Source organism: Eubalaena glacialis, chromosome 7 (assembly GCF_028564815.1).
Source record: "Eubalaena glacialis isolate mEubGla1 chromosome 7, mEubGla1.1.hap2.+ XY, whole genome shotgun sequence".
Lineage (NCBI taxonomy): Eukaryota > Metazoa > Chordata > Mammalia > Artiodactyla > Balaenidae > Eubalaena > Eubalaena glacialis.
In genome coordinates this window covers 95051771-95069177 of record NC_083722.1, presented here as the reverse complement: position 1 = coordinate 95069177, position 17407 = coordinate 95051771, and the positions used below count along the sequence as shown (strand labels likewise).

Here is a 17407-nt window from a genome sequence, read left to right as displayed (position 1 = left end):
ATATATATATATATTTATATATTTATATTTATATTACATTTCTGTGGTACAGGCTCAACACATGATTATTATATACATAATGTTTTATACAATTGTTTTTAAAATCAATCCAGAGAATAAAGGGTAAAAAATACTCACTTATATTGTCTTTTGCATTAATGCCTTTATTGGTGCTTTTTTTTTTTTTTAATGTGTTTTTGAATCACTGCCTGGAGTCCTTGCTTTCAGCCTGAAGAACTTCCTTTATTCTTGTGGTTCTGCTGTGAATGAATTATCTCAGATTTTGTTTATCTGGGAGCGACTTTATTTCACCTTCATTTTAAAAATCATTTTGCTGGATATAAGATTTTTGGTTGACAGTTCCCCCTACTTTTTGGCACTTCAAATAATGTTATCTCATGGCCTTATGGCATCCACAGTTTCTAATGAGAAGTCAGCAAATAATCTCATTGGAGTTTCCTTACATGTGACAAGTTATTTTTCTCTTGCTGCTTATAAGATGTTGTCTTTGTCTTTCAGGACTTTTACTATGATTTATCTGTGTGTGGATCTCTTTGAGTTTATCTTACTTGGAGTTAATTGATTTCTGATGCGTAGATTGTTTTTCATCAAATTTGCAAGTTTTCAACCATTATTTCTTCAAAAAAAATTTTTTTTTTATTCCTTTCTCTCTCTCCTCTCCTTCTGGTGCTCTCATCATACATGTCCTGGTGGATCTGATGGTGTTTCACATCTCTGAGTCTCTGTTCAATTTTATTTGTTATTTTTCTCTGTTCTTCAGATTGTATAATCTTTATTGATTATCTTCAAGTTTACTGATTCTTTCTACTTTAAGTTCAAATCAATAGTGAGCCCCTCTAATGATTTTTTTCACTTCAGTTATTTTACCTTTCAACTCCACAACTTTCATGTGGCTCTTTTTATAAAAAATAATTTAAATTTCTTTATTGATAGTCTCAATTTTATGAAACATTGCCATCACATCTTACTTTACTTCTTTAAGCACAGTTTCCTTTTGTTGCTTGAATATATTTATAACGGCTGTTTTGAAGTCTTTTTCTACTAAATCTGACAGCTGGGTCCTCTCACCAGGCAGTTTCTGCTGCCTGCATTTTTCCCTGTGAATGAATCACACTTTCCTGTTTATTTGCCTGCCTCATATTTTTTTGTTGAAAAAAATTTAGATAATATTTTTAGCATGTTAATATATTTTAGCATGATAATACATTTTAGGATGTTTTAGCAACTCTGGATAACTCTCCCCTGCCCACCTCACGCCCCAACTCATCGTACAGGGCTTGTTGATGTTGTTTGCTTGTTTATTTGTTTAGTATCTTGACTGGACTATTTCAGTGAAGTCCACTTTATCCACTGTGTGAAACCTATGACGTTTTTCCTCAGTGGGTGCAGCCTTGTGCATGCCCACAGTCACCCAGGATGACAGTGGTTTTATCAGGGCTCTCTCTGATTGGCTCTTCTTTTAATCATCCTCTTAGGCTGTGCATCTCTGTTGGTATTACACCCAGCTATTAGCCTTCACTAATTGCCAGCTGATTGCTCTACTGTTTTTGACAATGGCCTGAGCTCAAGTTGATCCTGCAGTATGATCCATTAAATTTTGGCCCATTTGCAGGGATAGTTTTTGAGGTTGGTCTTTGAACTTTGTTCTGACACCAGGAGGGCACTTTTTATTTGTCTCTTTCCCTGGTTGTCCCTTGTAAACTAACTAGCCTATCGTTTAGCTTGTTGCTCTCATGAAGCTTTCTCTTAATGAACAGAGCCTCTGAACCCTTGGACATACTTACCTGAAATTTAAGCTCTGTAAGACATAGCTAGTAGAGATGAGAAATGCTGATGACCTGCCCCTCCCAAGGAAATACCATATCCCTCAACTGGGAGCTGGGAGGATCCCTGTGTTCTTGACTGAATTGTCTAGAGTTGGGTTTCCACCACGCAGAGCTAGAAGGGGAGACGGAGGGAGTGGGTCATGATTCAAGTGTCACAGACTCTTGCTCTTTCTTATTAAGTTTTAGTAGATTTTCTTGAGTAAGAAATCTGGTTTGTAATGTGCTTAGGCCCTTAGGACAATTTCCAAAGACTCTAGATAGTTGTTCTAAAAATAATGTTCACAGTTATGCTTGTTTCACTGGGGAACAATTTCCAGAGATCTCATGCCACCATTTCAGATGTCATCACCCTGCCAGGCTCTTTTTCTGCTGCAGTAGCTAAGCTTTTAGAATTTGTCTCTCAGGCTGCTTCAAGCAATCATCATTCTCACAGAGTGAGCCCTGCAAGGGACGGGGAGAGAGACAGACAGAGCCCTGGTGACATTATAGGAGCCTTGGGATCTAGCTGTGCTTGAGATTAGCCCTCTGATCTGGACTCCACAGTCAGATAAGTGAATAAATTGCCTTCTTTGCTTAGCTTGTTGAAATTGAGTTCCTCTCACATGTAACCAAGAGTTGTAACTAATACCCTGAATGTCAAACTTTTAATAATGTGTGAGTAAATGATAAGTACTGTGGAAAGCTTGTTCAACAAAATTAGTATCTAGGGTCATTTTCATGTGATATTTAGGTAGTTAATCTCATCCTGATAATTTATGGCCTCTGAGTGCTTGATGAAACATATAGACATCACTTATGGTGATTCTAATTGATGTTCCTCTTAATAAGGATTTTTAATACATTCCTATTCGCCTGTCAGTATTTGTTGCTATCCAAAGGGTTGTTTCCAAGGAAGTCTCAATGTTAATTGCTAATTCTGAGGTATAACATTAATAATAATACAGAAGCCTAACCTTAATCATAATAAGTTCTAATAAGTCAGGTAAACCTCTCTTTTCCATCGGTCTATGGCAAACTTATTAGAACATTTCTGGTAAGCATACAGTTTTCCAAATATTTGAACCAGATAAAGACCTCTTTAACAAATTAGAAGTAGAAAGAGGGAAGACTTATGTTGTTGCCCTTGATGTCATATAGAAAATCTAGGTAATTAAGATTTTTGCTTATTTGGCATGCTACTACTTTGATATATTAAAGAATGGGACAAGTTTGTTGGAAACATAAGAGTTAGAAATTCTCAGGATGTATTTATAGTTCAAGACTGTGAGCAATTTTATCCAGTCTCTCTTGATAATATTCTTCCCTAACTCCTTCCTTGAATGTGGATACTTATGACAAGTTTTATGAGCAAGACATCAGACATTATTATAATCCTGGAACTTACAAAACTTGGTTAAAAAAGTCTTTCTCTGGATGAGGACTGGAAAGTGTCTTAACCTACCTCATATTACCATGTTTGGTGCCACTTGCCAATAAAGGCTCTGTAGATTCTGTAATCCAGTGATCTCTTGTCATATTTTAAATACCTCTAGGATCTCCAGAGGAGCACATTATTGAGAAGACAGGTCTTTATAATCAAACAGGCACAGTGTGTAACAAAATGTGGAGATCTATTATGCAATCTCACTAATTCCTATTAAATGAGGAAAAGGTGATGTGAATTCACAAAACTCAATTATTCTTATAGAATAAAGCCTTTTGGCCTTCACTAAGGAAAAAGGGAAAAGTCCTCCAAGGTCAATTTTAATTGACAGATTTGAATTTGTGATTGGCATATTGTTTTAAATACTTTGAGCTTCTGAATTAACCTGAAAGCAGAATGCAGTCTAGGGAGCTTAATCAAGTCATCTGCTGTTTACTTTGCACTAATAATGGTCCTTAGATCCACCATTCACAGAAATAGAAAAGTAAGCATCCACTGATTTAGGACTTCATAAATGTTGAATTGGTGGGATCTGAATTCCACTAATTGTACTTGAGAATCTAACAGTCTTGAGTTGCAAAGACTCATGCTCTGATTAGTAAAATCTTACCTGAGAAAGGGTTTCATCTACAGGTTTGTGGTAGATGACACTCCCTCAGAAAAGAGGTAAGGGCTTCGCAGGTGGTGCAGTGGTTAAGAATCTGCCTGCCAATGCAGGGGACACGGTTTCGAGCCCTAGTCCGGGAAGATCCCATATGCCGCGGAGCAACTAAGCCCGTGCACCACAACTACTGAGCCTGCGCTCTAGAGCCCACGAGCCACAACTACTGAAGCCCACACACCTAGAGCCCATGCTCCGCAGCAAGAAAAGCCACCACAATGAGAAGCCTGCACACCGCAATGAAGAGTAGCCCCGTGCTCGCTTCGGCAGCACATATACTAAAATTGGAACGATACAGAGAAGATTAGCATGGCCCCTGCGCAAGGATGACACGCAAATTCGTGAAGCGTTCCATATTTTTAAATTAAAACCTTTACAGACAAGCAAAAGCTGAGAGAGTTCAGCACCACCAAACCAGCTTTACAACAAATGCTAAAGGAACTTCTCTAGGCAAGAAACACAAGAGAAGGAAAACACCTACAATAACAAACCCAAAACATTTAAGAAAATGGGAATAGGAACATACGTATCGATAATTACCTTAAATGTAAATGGATTAAATACTCCCACCAAAAGACACAGACTGGCTGAATGGATACAAAAACAAGACCCATATATATGCTGTCTACAAGAGACCCACTTCAGACCTAGAGACACATACAGACTGAAAGTGAGGGGATGGAAAAAGATATTCCATGCAAATGGAAATCAAAAGAAAGTTGGAGTAGCAATTCTCATATCAGACAAAATAGACTTTAAAGTAAAGACTATTACAAGAGACAAAGAAGGACACTATATAATGATCAAGGGATCGATCCAAGAGGAAGGTATAACAATTGTAAATATTTATGCACCCAACATAGGAGCACCTCAATACATAAGGCAAATACTAACAGCCATAAAAGGGGAAATCGACAGTAACACAATCATAGTAGGGGACTTTAACACCCCACTTTCACCAATGGACAGATCATCCAAAATGAAAATAAATAAGGAAACACAAGCTTTAAATGATACATTAAACAAGATGGACTTAATTGATATTTATAGGACATTCCACCCAAAAACAACAGAATACACATTTTTCTCAAGTGCTCATGGAACATTCTCCAGGATAGATCATATCTTGGGTCACAAATCAAGCCTTGGTAAATTTAAAAAAATTGAAATCGTATCAAGTATCTTTTCCGACCACAACGCTATGAGACTAGATATCAATTACAGGAAAAGATCTGTAAAAAATACAAACACATGGAGGCTACACAATACACTACTTAATAACGAAGTGATCACTGAAGAAATCAAAGGGGAAATCAAAAAATACCTAGAAACAAATGACAATGGAGACACGACGATCCAAAACCTATGGGATGCAGCAAAAGCAGTTCTAAGAGGGAAGTTTATAGCAATACAAGCCTACCTCAAGAAACAGGAAACATCTCGAATAAACAACCTAACCTTGCACCTAAAGCAATTAGAGAAAGAAGAACAAAAAAACCCCAAAGCTAGCAGAAGGAAAGAAATCATAAAGATCAGATCAGAAATAAATGAAAAAGAAATGAAGGAAACAATAGCAAAAATCAATGAAACTAAAAGCTGGTTCTTTGAGAAGATAAACAAAATTGATAAACCATTAGCCAGACTCATCAAGAGAAAAAGGGAGAAGACTCAAATTAATAGAATTAGAAATGAAAAAGGAGAAGTAACCACTGACACTGCAGAAATACAAACGATCATGAGAGATTACTACAAGCAACTCTATGCCAATAAAATGGACAACCTGGAAGAAATGGACAGATTCTTAGAAATGCACAACCTGCCAAGACTGAACCAGGAAGAAATAGAAAATATGAACAGACCAATCACAAGCACTGAAATTGAAACTGTGATTAAAAATCTTCCAACACACAAAAGCCCAGGACCAGATGGCTTCACAGGCGAATTCTATCAAACATTTAGAGAAGAGCTAACACCTATCCTTCTCAAACTCTTCCAAAATATTGCAGAGGGAGGAACACTCCCCAACTCATTCTACGAGGCCACCATCACCCTGATACCAAAACCAGACAAAGATGTCACAAAGAAAGAAAACTACAGGCCAATATCACTGATGAACATAGATGCAAAAATCCTCAACAAAATACTAGCAAACAGAATCCAACAGCACATTAAAAGGATTATACACCATGATCAAGTGGGGTTTATTCCAGGAATGCAAGGATTCTTCAATATACGCAAATCAATCAACGTGATACATCATATTAACAAATTGAAGGAGAAAAACCATATGATCATCTCAATAGATGCAGAGAAAGCTTTCGACAAAATTCAACACCCATTTATGATAAAAGTCCTGCAGAAAGTAGGCATAGAGGGAACTTTCCTCAACATAATAAAGGCCGTATATGACAAACCCACAGCCAACATTGTCCTCAATGGTGAAAAACTGAAACCATTTCCACTAAGATCAGGAACAAGACAAGGTTGCCCACTCTCACCACTATTATTCAACATAGTTTTGGAAGTGTTAGCCACAGCAATCAGAGAAGAAAAAGAAATAAAAGGAATCCAAATCGGAAAAGAAGAAGTAAAGCTGTCACTGTTTGCAGATGACATGATACTATACATAGAGAATCCTAAAGATGCCACCAGAAAACTACTAGAGCTAATCAATGAATTTGGTAAAGTAGCAGAATACAAAATTAATGCACAGAAATCTCTTGCATTCCTGTATACTAATGATGAAAAATCTGAAAGTGAAATTAAGAAAACACTCCCGTTTACCATTGCAACAAAAAGAATAAAATATCTAGGAATAAACCTACCTAAGGAGACAAAAGACCTGTATGCAGAAAATTATAGGACACTGATGAAAGAAATTAAAGATGATACAAATAGATGGAGAGATATACCATGTTCTTGGATTGGAAGAATCAACATTGTGAAAATGACTCTGCTACCCAAAGCAATCTACAGATTCAATGCAATCCCTATCAAACTACCACTGGCATTTTTCACAGAACTAGAACAAAAAATTTCACAATTTGTATGGAAACACAAAAGACCCCGAATAGCCAAAGCAATCTTGAGAACGAAAAATGGAGCTGGAGGAATCAGGCTCCCTGACTTCAGACTATATTACAAAGCTACAGTAATCAAGACAGTTTGGTACTGGCACAAAAACAGAAATATAGATCAATGGAACAGGATAGAAAGCCCAGAGATAAGCCCACGCACATATGGTCACCTTATCTTTGATAAAGGAGGCAAGCATATACAGTGGAGAAAAGACAGCCTCTTCAATAAGTGGTGCTGGGAAAATTGGACAGGTACATGTAAAAGTATGAAATTAGAACACTCCCTGACACCATACACAAAAATAAACTCAAAATGGATTAAAGACCTAAGTGTAAGGCCAGACACTATCAAACTCTTAGAGGAAAACATAGGCAGAACACTCTATGACATAAATCACAGCAAGATCCTTTTTGACCCAGGTCCTAGAGAAATGGAAATAAAAACACAAATAAACAAATGGGACCTAATGAAACTTCAAAGCTTTTGCACAGCAAAGGAAACCATAAACAAGACCAAAAGACAACCCTCAGAATGGGAGAAAATATTTGCAAATGAAGCAACTGACAAAGGATTAATCTCCAAGATTTACAAGCAGCTCATGCAGCTCAATAACAAAAAAACAAACAACCCAATCCAAAAATGGGCAGAAGACCTAAATAGACATTTCTCCAAAGAAGATATACAGATTGCCAACAGACACATGAAAGAATGCTCAACATCATTAAGCATTAGAGAAATGCAAATCAAAACTACAATGAGGTATCATCTCACACCGGTCAGAATGGCCATCATCAAAAAATCTAGAAACAATAAATGCTGGAGAGGGTGTGGAGAAAAGGGAACACTCTTGCACTGTTGGTGGGAATGTAAATTGATACAGCCACTATGGAGAACAGTATGGAGGTTCCTTAAAAAACTAAAAATAGAACTACCATACGACCCAGCAATCCCACTACTGGGCATATACCCTGAGAAAACCATAATTCAGAAAGAGTCATGTACCAAAATATTCATTGCAGCTCTGTTTACAATAGCCAGGACATGGAAGCAACCTAGGTGTCCATCATCGGATGAATGGATAAAGAAGATGTGGCACATATATACAATGGAATATTACTCAGCCATAAAAAGAAATGAAATGGAGGTGTTTGTAATGAGGTGGATGGAGTTAGAGTCTGTCATACAGAGTGAAGTAAGTCAGAAAGAGAAAAAGAAATACAGTATGCTAACACATATATATGGAATCTAAGGAAAAAAAAAAAAAAAAAAGTCATGAAGAACCTAGTGGCAAGATGGGAATAAAGACACAGACCTACTAGAGAATGGACTTGAGGATATGGGGAGGAGGAGGGGTGAGATGTGACAGGGTGAGAGAGTGTCATGGACATATATACACTACCAAATGTAAAATAGATAGCTAGTGGGAAGCAGCCGCATAGCACAGGGAGATCAGCTCGGTGCTTTGTGACCACCTAGAGGGGTGGGATAGGGAGGGTGGGAGGGAGGGAGATGCAAGAGGGAAGAGATATGGGAACATATGTATATGTATAACTGATTCACTTTGTTATAAAGCAGAAGCTAACACACCATTGTAAAGCAATTATACTTCAATAAAGATGTTTAAAAAAAAAAAAAAAAAAAAGAGTAGCCCCAACTCCCCGCAACTAGAGACAGCCCGCGCAGCAGCAAAGACCCAATGCAGCCAAAAATAAATAAAAAATAAAAAAAATTTAAAAATTTTAAAAAAGAAAGAAAAGAGGTAAGACTGTGATTCTCAGTCAACTGACTGACCAGGGCTAGAATGTTTGCATTTTATTTTATTTTATTTATTTGGTTGCACCGGGTCTTAGTTGCAGCTCGCGGGCTCCTTAGTTGTGGCATGCGAACTCTTAGTTGCGGCATGCATGTGGGATCTAGTTCCCTGACCAGGGATCGAATCTGGGCCCCCTGCATTGGGAGCACGAAGTCTTAACCACTGTGCCCCCAGGGAAGTCCCTGCATTTTAAAATCTCCATCTCCTCTGCAGTGCCTCAGCAGCACACTGATCTGGTTTTATAGAGACGAATTTCAAGGAAAACATCACCTAGACTTTATTTCAAATTACCCTGAGGATCAATATATCTCACTGATGTCCAGAAACTCCATGTTTATAATCTGCTGTTACGATATACAACTCAGGGAAGGTAAATGTCCTGTCAACCGCAATCTCTCTTTATTATTTTTAAGGAGGGCTAATTTCCATTATCAAAAGCAGATAAGGAATGCCAGCACTCATTTGTCATTCAAAATGGAATAGACTTGTTTATCTGGGGATGAATGAAAACCATCATGTGGTGGGTTTGTTTTTTTAGTAGTGGCAATAAAGTCACAATTCAAGGTCAGGGAAAATTCAAATGTGTTCTACTGGGTTGCTACTATTTTTTGCATAGGTTGGGGAGACAATTTTCCAAAAATAACTTGGGATTTCTAATATTTTTTCCCCTAAAACAGAGATAAGAAGCAGAAGCCTGAGATTTTCTCTCGTCTTCTCAAACAGTAGTGAGTTTTCATTTCACCAATCTGGAGATTTTGGTTCTGATTTGGGGTAGTCTTTTCTTACTCCCATTTTTATGCAATGAATCCCATCTCACAACCTGTATAAAAGGCTGTGGCATGTGAAAAATAGGTCATTTAGTAGTGAGTAGGCTTGTGCAGCAAATCAGCACCAAGAGTACAGCCAGGCCTTGTTTTTTTCACAGGTTCTATACAGGAAATGCTAAAACGGCCATTTGCCATTTGGGATTTCAGACCAACAGATGGTAAGACCTCCCTGTGCGGGTGTTTCCCAGGCACCTCGAAATCAAAATATGACCCAAATTAAACTCATCTTCTCCCTTACAAATAATGGTCTTTCTTTAGCCTTTTCCATCTCTAAATAGCACTGTCATCCATTTTGTAGGCTGAACTATAAGAAACTGCCTTTTTTGTAGGTCATAAACAGCTGAATACTGGCAATTTCAAACAGATCAACCTTCATAGTTGTTCAGGTCAGAAACCTGGGTGAAATCTTTATCACCTCCTCTCCCCTTCAACTCCCACAGCCAGCCAGTCACGGGGACTGGTAATTCTATTTCTCAGGCAAGGTCTGCATCCATCTCTAAGGCAACCACCATAGCCGAAGTCAGTATTAATTGGCCTCAGCAATTCCACTGTCCACACTGCAATGAACCGGTGAGTCCTCTGTATTACCCAACTCAGATCATCTCACTTTCGTGCTAAGAATTGTTCAATGGCGTCTCACTGCCCTTAACGCAAAGACCAGACACTCCAACATGGCTTATAGAGCCTGCAAGCTCCAGCCCCTGCCGACCTCTTCTATCCTACCGTGCTGTACTTTCTGGTTACTGGGACCATCTATCTTCTCAAACATGTTCCTGTCCACTTTTGCAGTAGGGCCCCTTTGTACCTACTATTCCATTTGCCTGGAACCCTTTTCTCTCATTATCCACCCCAGGCCCTAGTCTCTCAGTGACCCCCTACTACTCCTTCTTTCACGTCTCAGCATAAAAGCCATTCCTCAAGAGAACCTTCTAGACATCCCCCAGACCAGAGTGGAACCCCATGTTACATACATCCATGAGACTCTGTTCCCCACCTCAGCATGGATCACATTCCTAATCACCTGTTCAATGCCTTGCTAGACTCAAACTCCAAGGAGGCAAGACCAATAGATAACTAATAAGGACCTACTGTATAGCACAGGGAACTCTACTCAATATTCTGTAATGACCTACATGGGAATAGAAACTAAAAAAAAAAGTGGATACATGTATATGTATAACTGACTCACTTTGCTGTACAGCGGAAAGTAACACAACATTGTAAATCAACTATACTCCAATAAAAAAAAAAAAAGACCACAACTGTCTTGCTCACCACCATATCGCCATCACTAAGCCAGGGCTTCGCACCTAATGGGCGCTCAATAAATGTTTACTGAAGGCATGACCTTCACAAATGTCAAGGTTGCAATTCACAGTTCAAAGCTGCCATCTTTGTTCAGTGATATTCTCAGTTTTGGAATATCTTCGGTGATTTTTCTATTTAGAATTTTAAAGAAGGAAACAAAAACATTCAATGTGAAAATTCAAAATGGAAAAGGTGAACCAGAACTCTGGACCTTCTCTGAATTATCCCCTAGCATAGCTACATCTAGAAATAGTTATTATTATAAGAGAAATAATAATAATCTAAAATAACATTTATTGAGCACCAACTATGTGCCAAGCTTATGGAGGAAAGTGAGGCTTAGAGAAGTTAAGAGATTTAGTGAGGTCCACACAGTTAGTAAATGGTGCATCCATAGTCACAAAGACCCATAATCCAAGACATGCTTTGGATGCTCTCAGTCCCTCAATCTTTGGGAAAGACAATTTCTCAACCACAGGGACCCTCTCCCTACACCCTGAAGACTAAGAGCATCAACTACAGAATCCAAGAGGAACATACTTTCCACTGTAACTAAAATGTCTCTAAACACACCCTAGTTAATTCCATGATGTTTCCAAGAGCAATTCTCTCCCAAGCAGCATCTTATTAAAAGCAGGTGTTCCTACCGGAAGAAAGAGTCTCTGGGCAGCACACGGTTTGAATAATTTCTTCCATTCCTGAGGGTTTCCAACCGAAAATGTGATGGGGTAGATTCTGTACTCAAACTTCTTTGTATATGAGTCTGGCCACTGTCGTAGCTGAAAAACATGGAAGGTCAGGGGAGGGTGATTAGACCCCAGAAATATGAAAAACACCTAAAGCTTTTGCATGGCCAGGTGGAAATTATTCAGGTAGCATACAAAGAAAGTCTAACTTTATCACCACGATTTATGCTCACTGAATAAAAAGACCATTGCTAAGATTTTAAAAAATAACGTCCAGAGTTGGCAAGGATGATGGGAAACTGGCACCTAAACTGCAAGGGTAAATTTAAACAAACTTCCAAGATGGCAATTTAGAGACTAGTAACAACAAATCCCAAGACAGAGGCACAAGGACTTTCACCGAAACATAGTTTGTAATCAAAACAAACAAACAAACAAAAAAAGCTTGCTCAATACTCAATGCTCAACGATAAGGAATTGGGAAGATGCATTATGATGGAACTACGCAGTGGACTAACGTACAGTTAAAATAAAGTAGATCTATATGTGCTGTCACGAGAAAATGGTTACAATATATAGTTAGGTTTTAGTAAAAGCAAAGTACGATACGAAATTTATAATATGGTTCTATCCTACAGGGAAAAATATATGCATACACTTACTCGTAGAGAAAAATCTGAACAGATATGCGCCTAATTGTTAAAAGTGGGTACCTGTGGTGGAGGTGGTGGTGGTTTCATTTTCTAAGTTTATATTTCTGTGTTCTTTAAGACTTTTATGGACAGTGTATATTACTTTGTCTGCATAAATTAATTTTATAATAAAGTTATTTTAATTTATAGACTTTATTTTTCAGAGCAGTTTTATGGTTACAGAATTGAGCAGGAAGTACAGAGACAGTTCCCATATACCCTCTCTCCTTCCCCTCCCACCCCCCAGTTTCCCCATCATTGACATCTTGCATTAATGTGGTACGTTTGTCACAACTGATGAACCAATATCAATACATTGTTAAGAAAAGCTCATAGTTTACATTAGGGTTCATTCTTTGTGTCGTGTAATTTTACGGGTTTTGACAAATGCATGATGTTCTGTGTCTACCATTATAGTATCATACAGCATAGTTCCACTGCCCTAAAAATCCCCTCTGTTCCATCTATTCATCCCTCCTCTCTCCCTCCTTTTCATCTCTGAACTACTGGCAACCACTGATCTTTTTACTGTCTCTCAGTTTTGCCTTTTCCAGAATGTGATATGGTTGGAATCACACAGCATACAATCTTTTCAGATTGGCTTTTCTCCTTGGCAATATGCATTTAAAGTTCCTCCATGTCTTTCTGTAGCTTCATAGCTTATTTTTTTTATCACTGACCAATATTCCATTGTATAAACACATCACAGTTTGCTTACCTATTTATCTATTGAAGGACATCTTGGTTGCTTCCAGTTTGGGGTAATTATGAATAAAGCTGCTCTAAACATTCATGTGCAGGTTTCTGTGTGGACAATTTATCAATTCATTTGGGTAAATACCAAGGAGTGCGATTACCAGATTGTATGGTCAGCCTACATTTAACTTTCTAAGAAACTGCCAAACCATCTGCCAAAGTGGCTGTACCATTTTGCATTCCCACCAGTAATGAGTGAGAGTTCCTGTTGCTCCATATCCCCTTCAGCATTCGGTGTTATCACTGTTATGGATTTTAGCAGTTCTAATGGTATGTAGCTGTATCTCATCATTTTAATTTGCAATTCCTTAATGACATGTGATCTTAAGCATCCTTTCATATGCTTATTTGCATATGTATCTGTGTATCTTCTTAATTCTTTTTAGTTAATGCCTTCCCAGTGCCACAGTAACTCCACTTCTAAGAATTTATCCTAAGGAAAAATTCCAAAAGTACATACACACTTATTACAAGGTTGTTTACTGTAGCATTGTTTGTAACAGTGAAAAATAGGAAACAAGGTAAATAAGAAATTGGTAAAATAAGCTCTGGGATAGGCTTACACAACAGAATACTATGCAGCTACTAGTGACAATGTTGCAGAAAAAGGTCAGCAAAACATGGTAGTGGAAGAGCCAAACCCAGCCTGCTACAAATAGCACACAAGCCAAGAATGGGTTAAACATTTTAAAATAGTTGAAAAAAATAAAAACAAGAATAACATTTTGTGACATGTGAAAATCACATGAAATTTGAATTTCACTGTCCATAAATACAAGTTTTGTTGGAACATAGCCACACCCATTTGTTTAGGTATATCTATGGCTGCTTTTATAAGAAGGAATAGAGGTGAGTAGCTGTGAGACCAGACAGCCTGCAAAGCCTAAAATAGTTACTATCTGGTCTTTCACAGAAAAAGTTGGTCAACTCCTATTTTAGAAGAAATTCAGTAATATAAGTAACAGTGATAGAAAAGAAAATATAGAATATAATCCCATTTCTGATGTTGATATGACAAGAAAAGAAATGTAAATAAATACACCAAAATTGTTCTCCTCAGCATTAATATGATGGTTGATTTTTTTCATTTCTAATTTTATAACTTTTTTTTGATAGTTTACATTTTTACTCTCTGTCCACTAATATAACTTTTTTTTTTACAGTGTACATATATTGCTTATATAGTCGCATAAAATTTTTTGAAAAACCACACCACTGGGAACACTTTAAATTTGCAATTTTTTTTCATAAATTTATTTTTATTTATTTATATTTTTATTTTTGGCTGTGTTGGGTCTTCGTTTCTGCGCAAGGGCTTTCCCCAGTTGCGACGAGCGGGGGCCACTCTTCATCGCGGTGAGCGGGCCTCTCACTGTCGCGGCCTCTCCTGTTGCTGAGCACAGACTCCAGACGCGCAGGCTCAGTAGTCGTGGCTCACGGGCCCAGCCGCTCCGCGGCATGTGGGATCCTCCCAGACCAGGGCTCGAACCCGTGTCTCCTGCACCGGCAGGCAGACTCCCAACCACTGCGCCACCAGGGAAGCCCTAAATTTGCAATTTTGAGATGGATATTTGGGAGAGAAATCTTCAGGCATAAATACCCAACACAAGTGCACGAACACATCAGAACTGACACTGGGCATGAACATTCAGTGCAACAGTACCAACCAATCAGAACAGACACTGGGCACAAATACCCAGGACAACTGTGCCACTGCACAACAGCCCAAAATCATCCCTGGAAGGAGAACGGGAAGGTCCCATAGTCTACTGATTTCCTTGACTCTTTGATCTTTAGCATCCTATCTTCTAGAAGGGTTTATCTACCTTTGCCAATCCATGTCTTTTAAGTGGAATATTCAGTCCATTTATATTTGTTCCTATGTCTATATTTGAATAGTATACTGACTCCAGCCACTAGAAATTCCTGTTGACACCTCTTCCTATGTCAGAGCTACACACACACACACACGATGTCAATGCCCCACGGGGCCCCACCTATCACCAGAACGGATTGGTGGCCATCCCTGCTTCTGTGTCGCACTATTTCCTGATTCTGAGTCTGGGGCAGGAGCACAGATTAACCAAACTTAAATCATATATTTGATCCTGAACTGCCTGGAGAGGCTAAGAAATCAACCAGCTGGCATTTTCAGCTTTTATACTGGGAGATGACAAAAATAAATGAAACTTTCAAATATTAAATACCAACAACGTAGACAGTAAATACCACCAGACAGTGTACTTAAGCAGCTTTAAAAAAATTTCTACTTAAATATAACAGAACTCGTCCACAATGCCGTTTCCAGAGGGATAATGATGGCAATTAGCATTTTGTTTTGTTTTGTTTTGACCCTGAGGTATGTGGCCCTGAGCATCTCCGGAAGTTATCACAAGACACTCCGGATATTCCCACAATGCCTCAGTGTTGAAACTGACAGCCTTCAGAAGGATGGTATAACCTGCCCCTCCACACCAGCATCTCATGTGGCTGAGCGGAAACCAACTGGTGCTGATCTATAGCTTCAGGGCTAACACAGTGCCCAACCCAGGGAGATGTTCCAAGGAATCTTTGTGGAATGAGAGAATAAATAGGTTATCTGATTCAGCCTCACAATTACACTCTGCATTAAGCAGAGCAAGAATCGTTTGTCCCTTTTGTATGACTATTATAGATTTTTGCTTGATACAGATGAAGAAATTGAGACTGAGAAAAGTTCTGTGACTTATGGAAGAGCCAATATTTAACATCTAAACTTGCACCATAATCCCAGCATGGAAAAGAAAGGGGTGACTCCATATGCCCTGCCGTGATGTGAACACCCTAGTATAATCTCCTTTGCTAATGGAGCTTCACTGGTCTAACAAAGAACTGAGGAAATAAGCCATCAGAGGGATAAAGTCAGCAGGGCAACGTAGAACGTGGCTCAACTTCACAAGTATCTGCGATATTTCCCCATACTTTAGCTCCTAATTTATAATGTCCCAGGTACTATGGCTCATAACAAATTACCCCAAAACTTAGTAGAATAAAACAACCATTTATTACGCTCAGAGATTCCAAGGATCAGGAATTCAGACAAGGCACAGAAGGGACAGCTTGACTCTGCTCCACAATGTCTGGGGCCTCAGCTAGAAGGCTTGGAGGCTGGGGGCTTGAATCATCTGAAGGCTCGTTCTCACATGTCTGGTGGTGGAGGTCAGTTACCGACTGGGGACCTCAGCTCCTCTCTGTGTGGGCGAGTTTGGACTTCCTCACTGCATGGTGGCCAGGTTCCAGGGCCAGGCATCCCAAGAGAGAGCCAGGCACAAGCTGCATCCTTTCAATGATCTAGCTTCAGGACATTTGGCATACTCTATTTTATATGCACATACATATTATGTATGTAGACGTATCTGTATTAGCCCTTGCCTTATAACAAATTACCCCAAAAGCTAGTAGCTTAAAACCACAAACATTCATTAACTCACATCATTTTTTAGGGTCAGGAATCTGTGAGTTGGGTTGTTCCAGCTCAGGACCTCTCATGAGGGTGAGTCATGTGAAGGCTGGATGGGGCTAGAGGTCCTGTCTCCAAGCTCAAGCACGCGAGTGTCGGCAAGAGGCCTTCATTCCTTAACACGTGGGCCTCTGCAAGGGCTGCTCTGACATAAAAGCTGGCCTCCAAGAGAGAAAGAGTGCAACCAAGATGGAAGGTGCAGTGCCTTATTAAACCTAATCTCAAAAGTGACATAGCATCACTTCTTCCCTATGCTACTGGTCACACAGGCCAGGCCTGGGACAGTGCAGGAGGGAAATATACAAAGTTGTGAATAACAGGAGGCGGGACCACTGGAGGCCCTTTGGAAAACACAATCTGTTACACATCTATAGTTACACATACACATCTTCCTTCTCTTGTCTTTTTTAAGTCCAAGCCTGTATTGTGTTCTGCTCTATCCTCATGCCCCAACTTCTAGCATGCAGTAGGTACTCAATAAATACTTGCCCAATGGATATTGTACATGACCTGACTAGTGTTGACCCATAGCCACTTTTCCTCCATTCCTTCATGTAGGATACCTCTCAGCCCCCTTGGAGTTGGGTGGGCCTTGTGACCAACTGCTTCTGGACAGTTAAATAGGAGCAGAAATGTCACTGTCAAGTTGAGGGAGTGAAAAGCACAGTGGGGATCCGACAGTCCCAATCTTTCCTTTAGTGGCATCTCAAGAACTGCAGAGGCCAAATGTTCCAGCAGGTGCAGCTACGTGCATGAATGGTCTCTGTCAACTGTGGTCCCAGGCTGAGGGGGCCGTGCGGACAGGCACCCTGCTGGG

The 17407-nt window shown here is 39.2% G+C and overlaps 1 protein-coding gene and 1 non-coding gene across 2 annotated transcripts in view; one reads left to right on the top strand and one right to left on the bottom strand.

Moving 5' to 3' along the window:
- GXYLT2 (glucoside xylosyltransferase 2) overlaps positions 1 to 17407 on the bottom strand; it is an 82560-nt gene that overhangs the window by 42802 nt on the left and 22351 nt on the right. The window contains exon 3 of the mRNA XM_061197155.1: positions 11605 to 11736. Coding sequence (XP_061053138.1) covers positions 11605 to 11736 — 132 coding nt within the window. The remainder of the gene's footprint in view (positions 1 to 11604; positions 11737 to 17407) is intronic.
- Positions 4186 to 4292, top strand: LOC133095842 (U6 spliceosomal RNA). Its single transcript, XR_009701699.1, has one exon. It is a non-coding gene; the product is annotated as a U6 spliceosomal RNA (small nuclear RNA).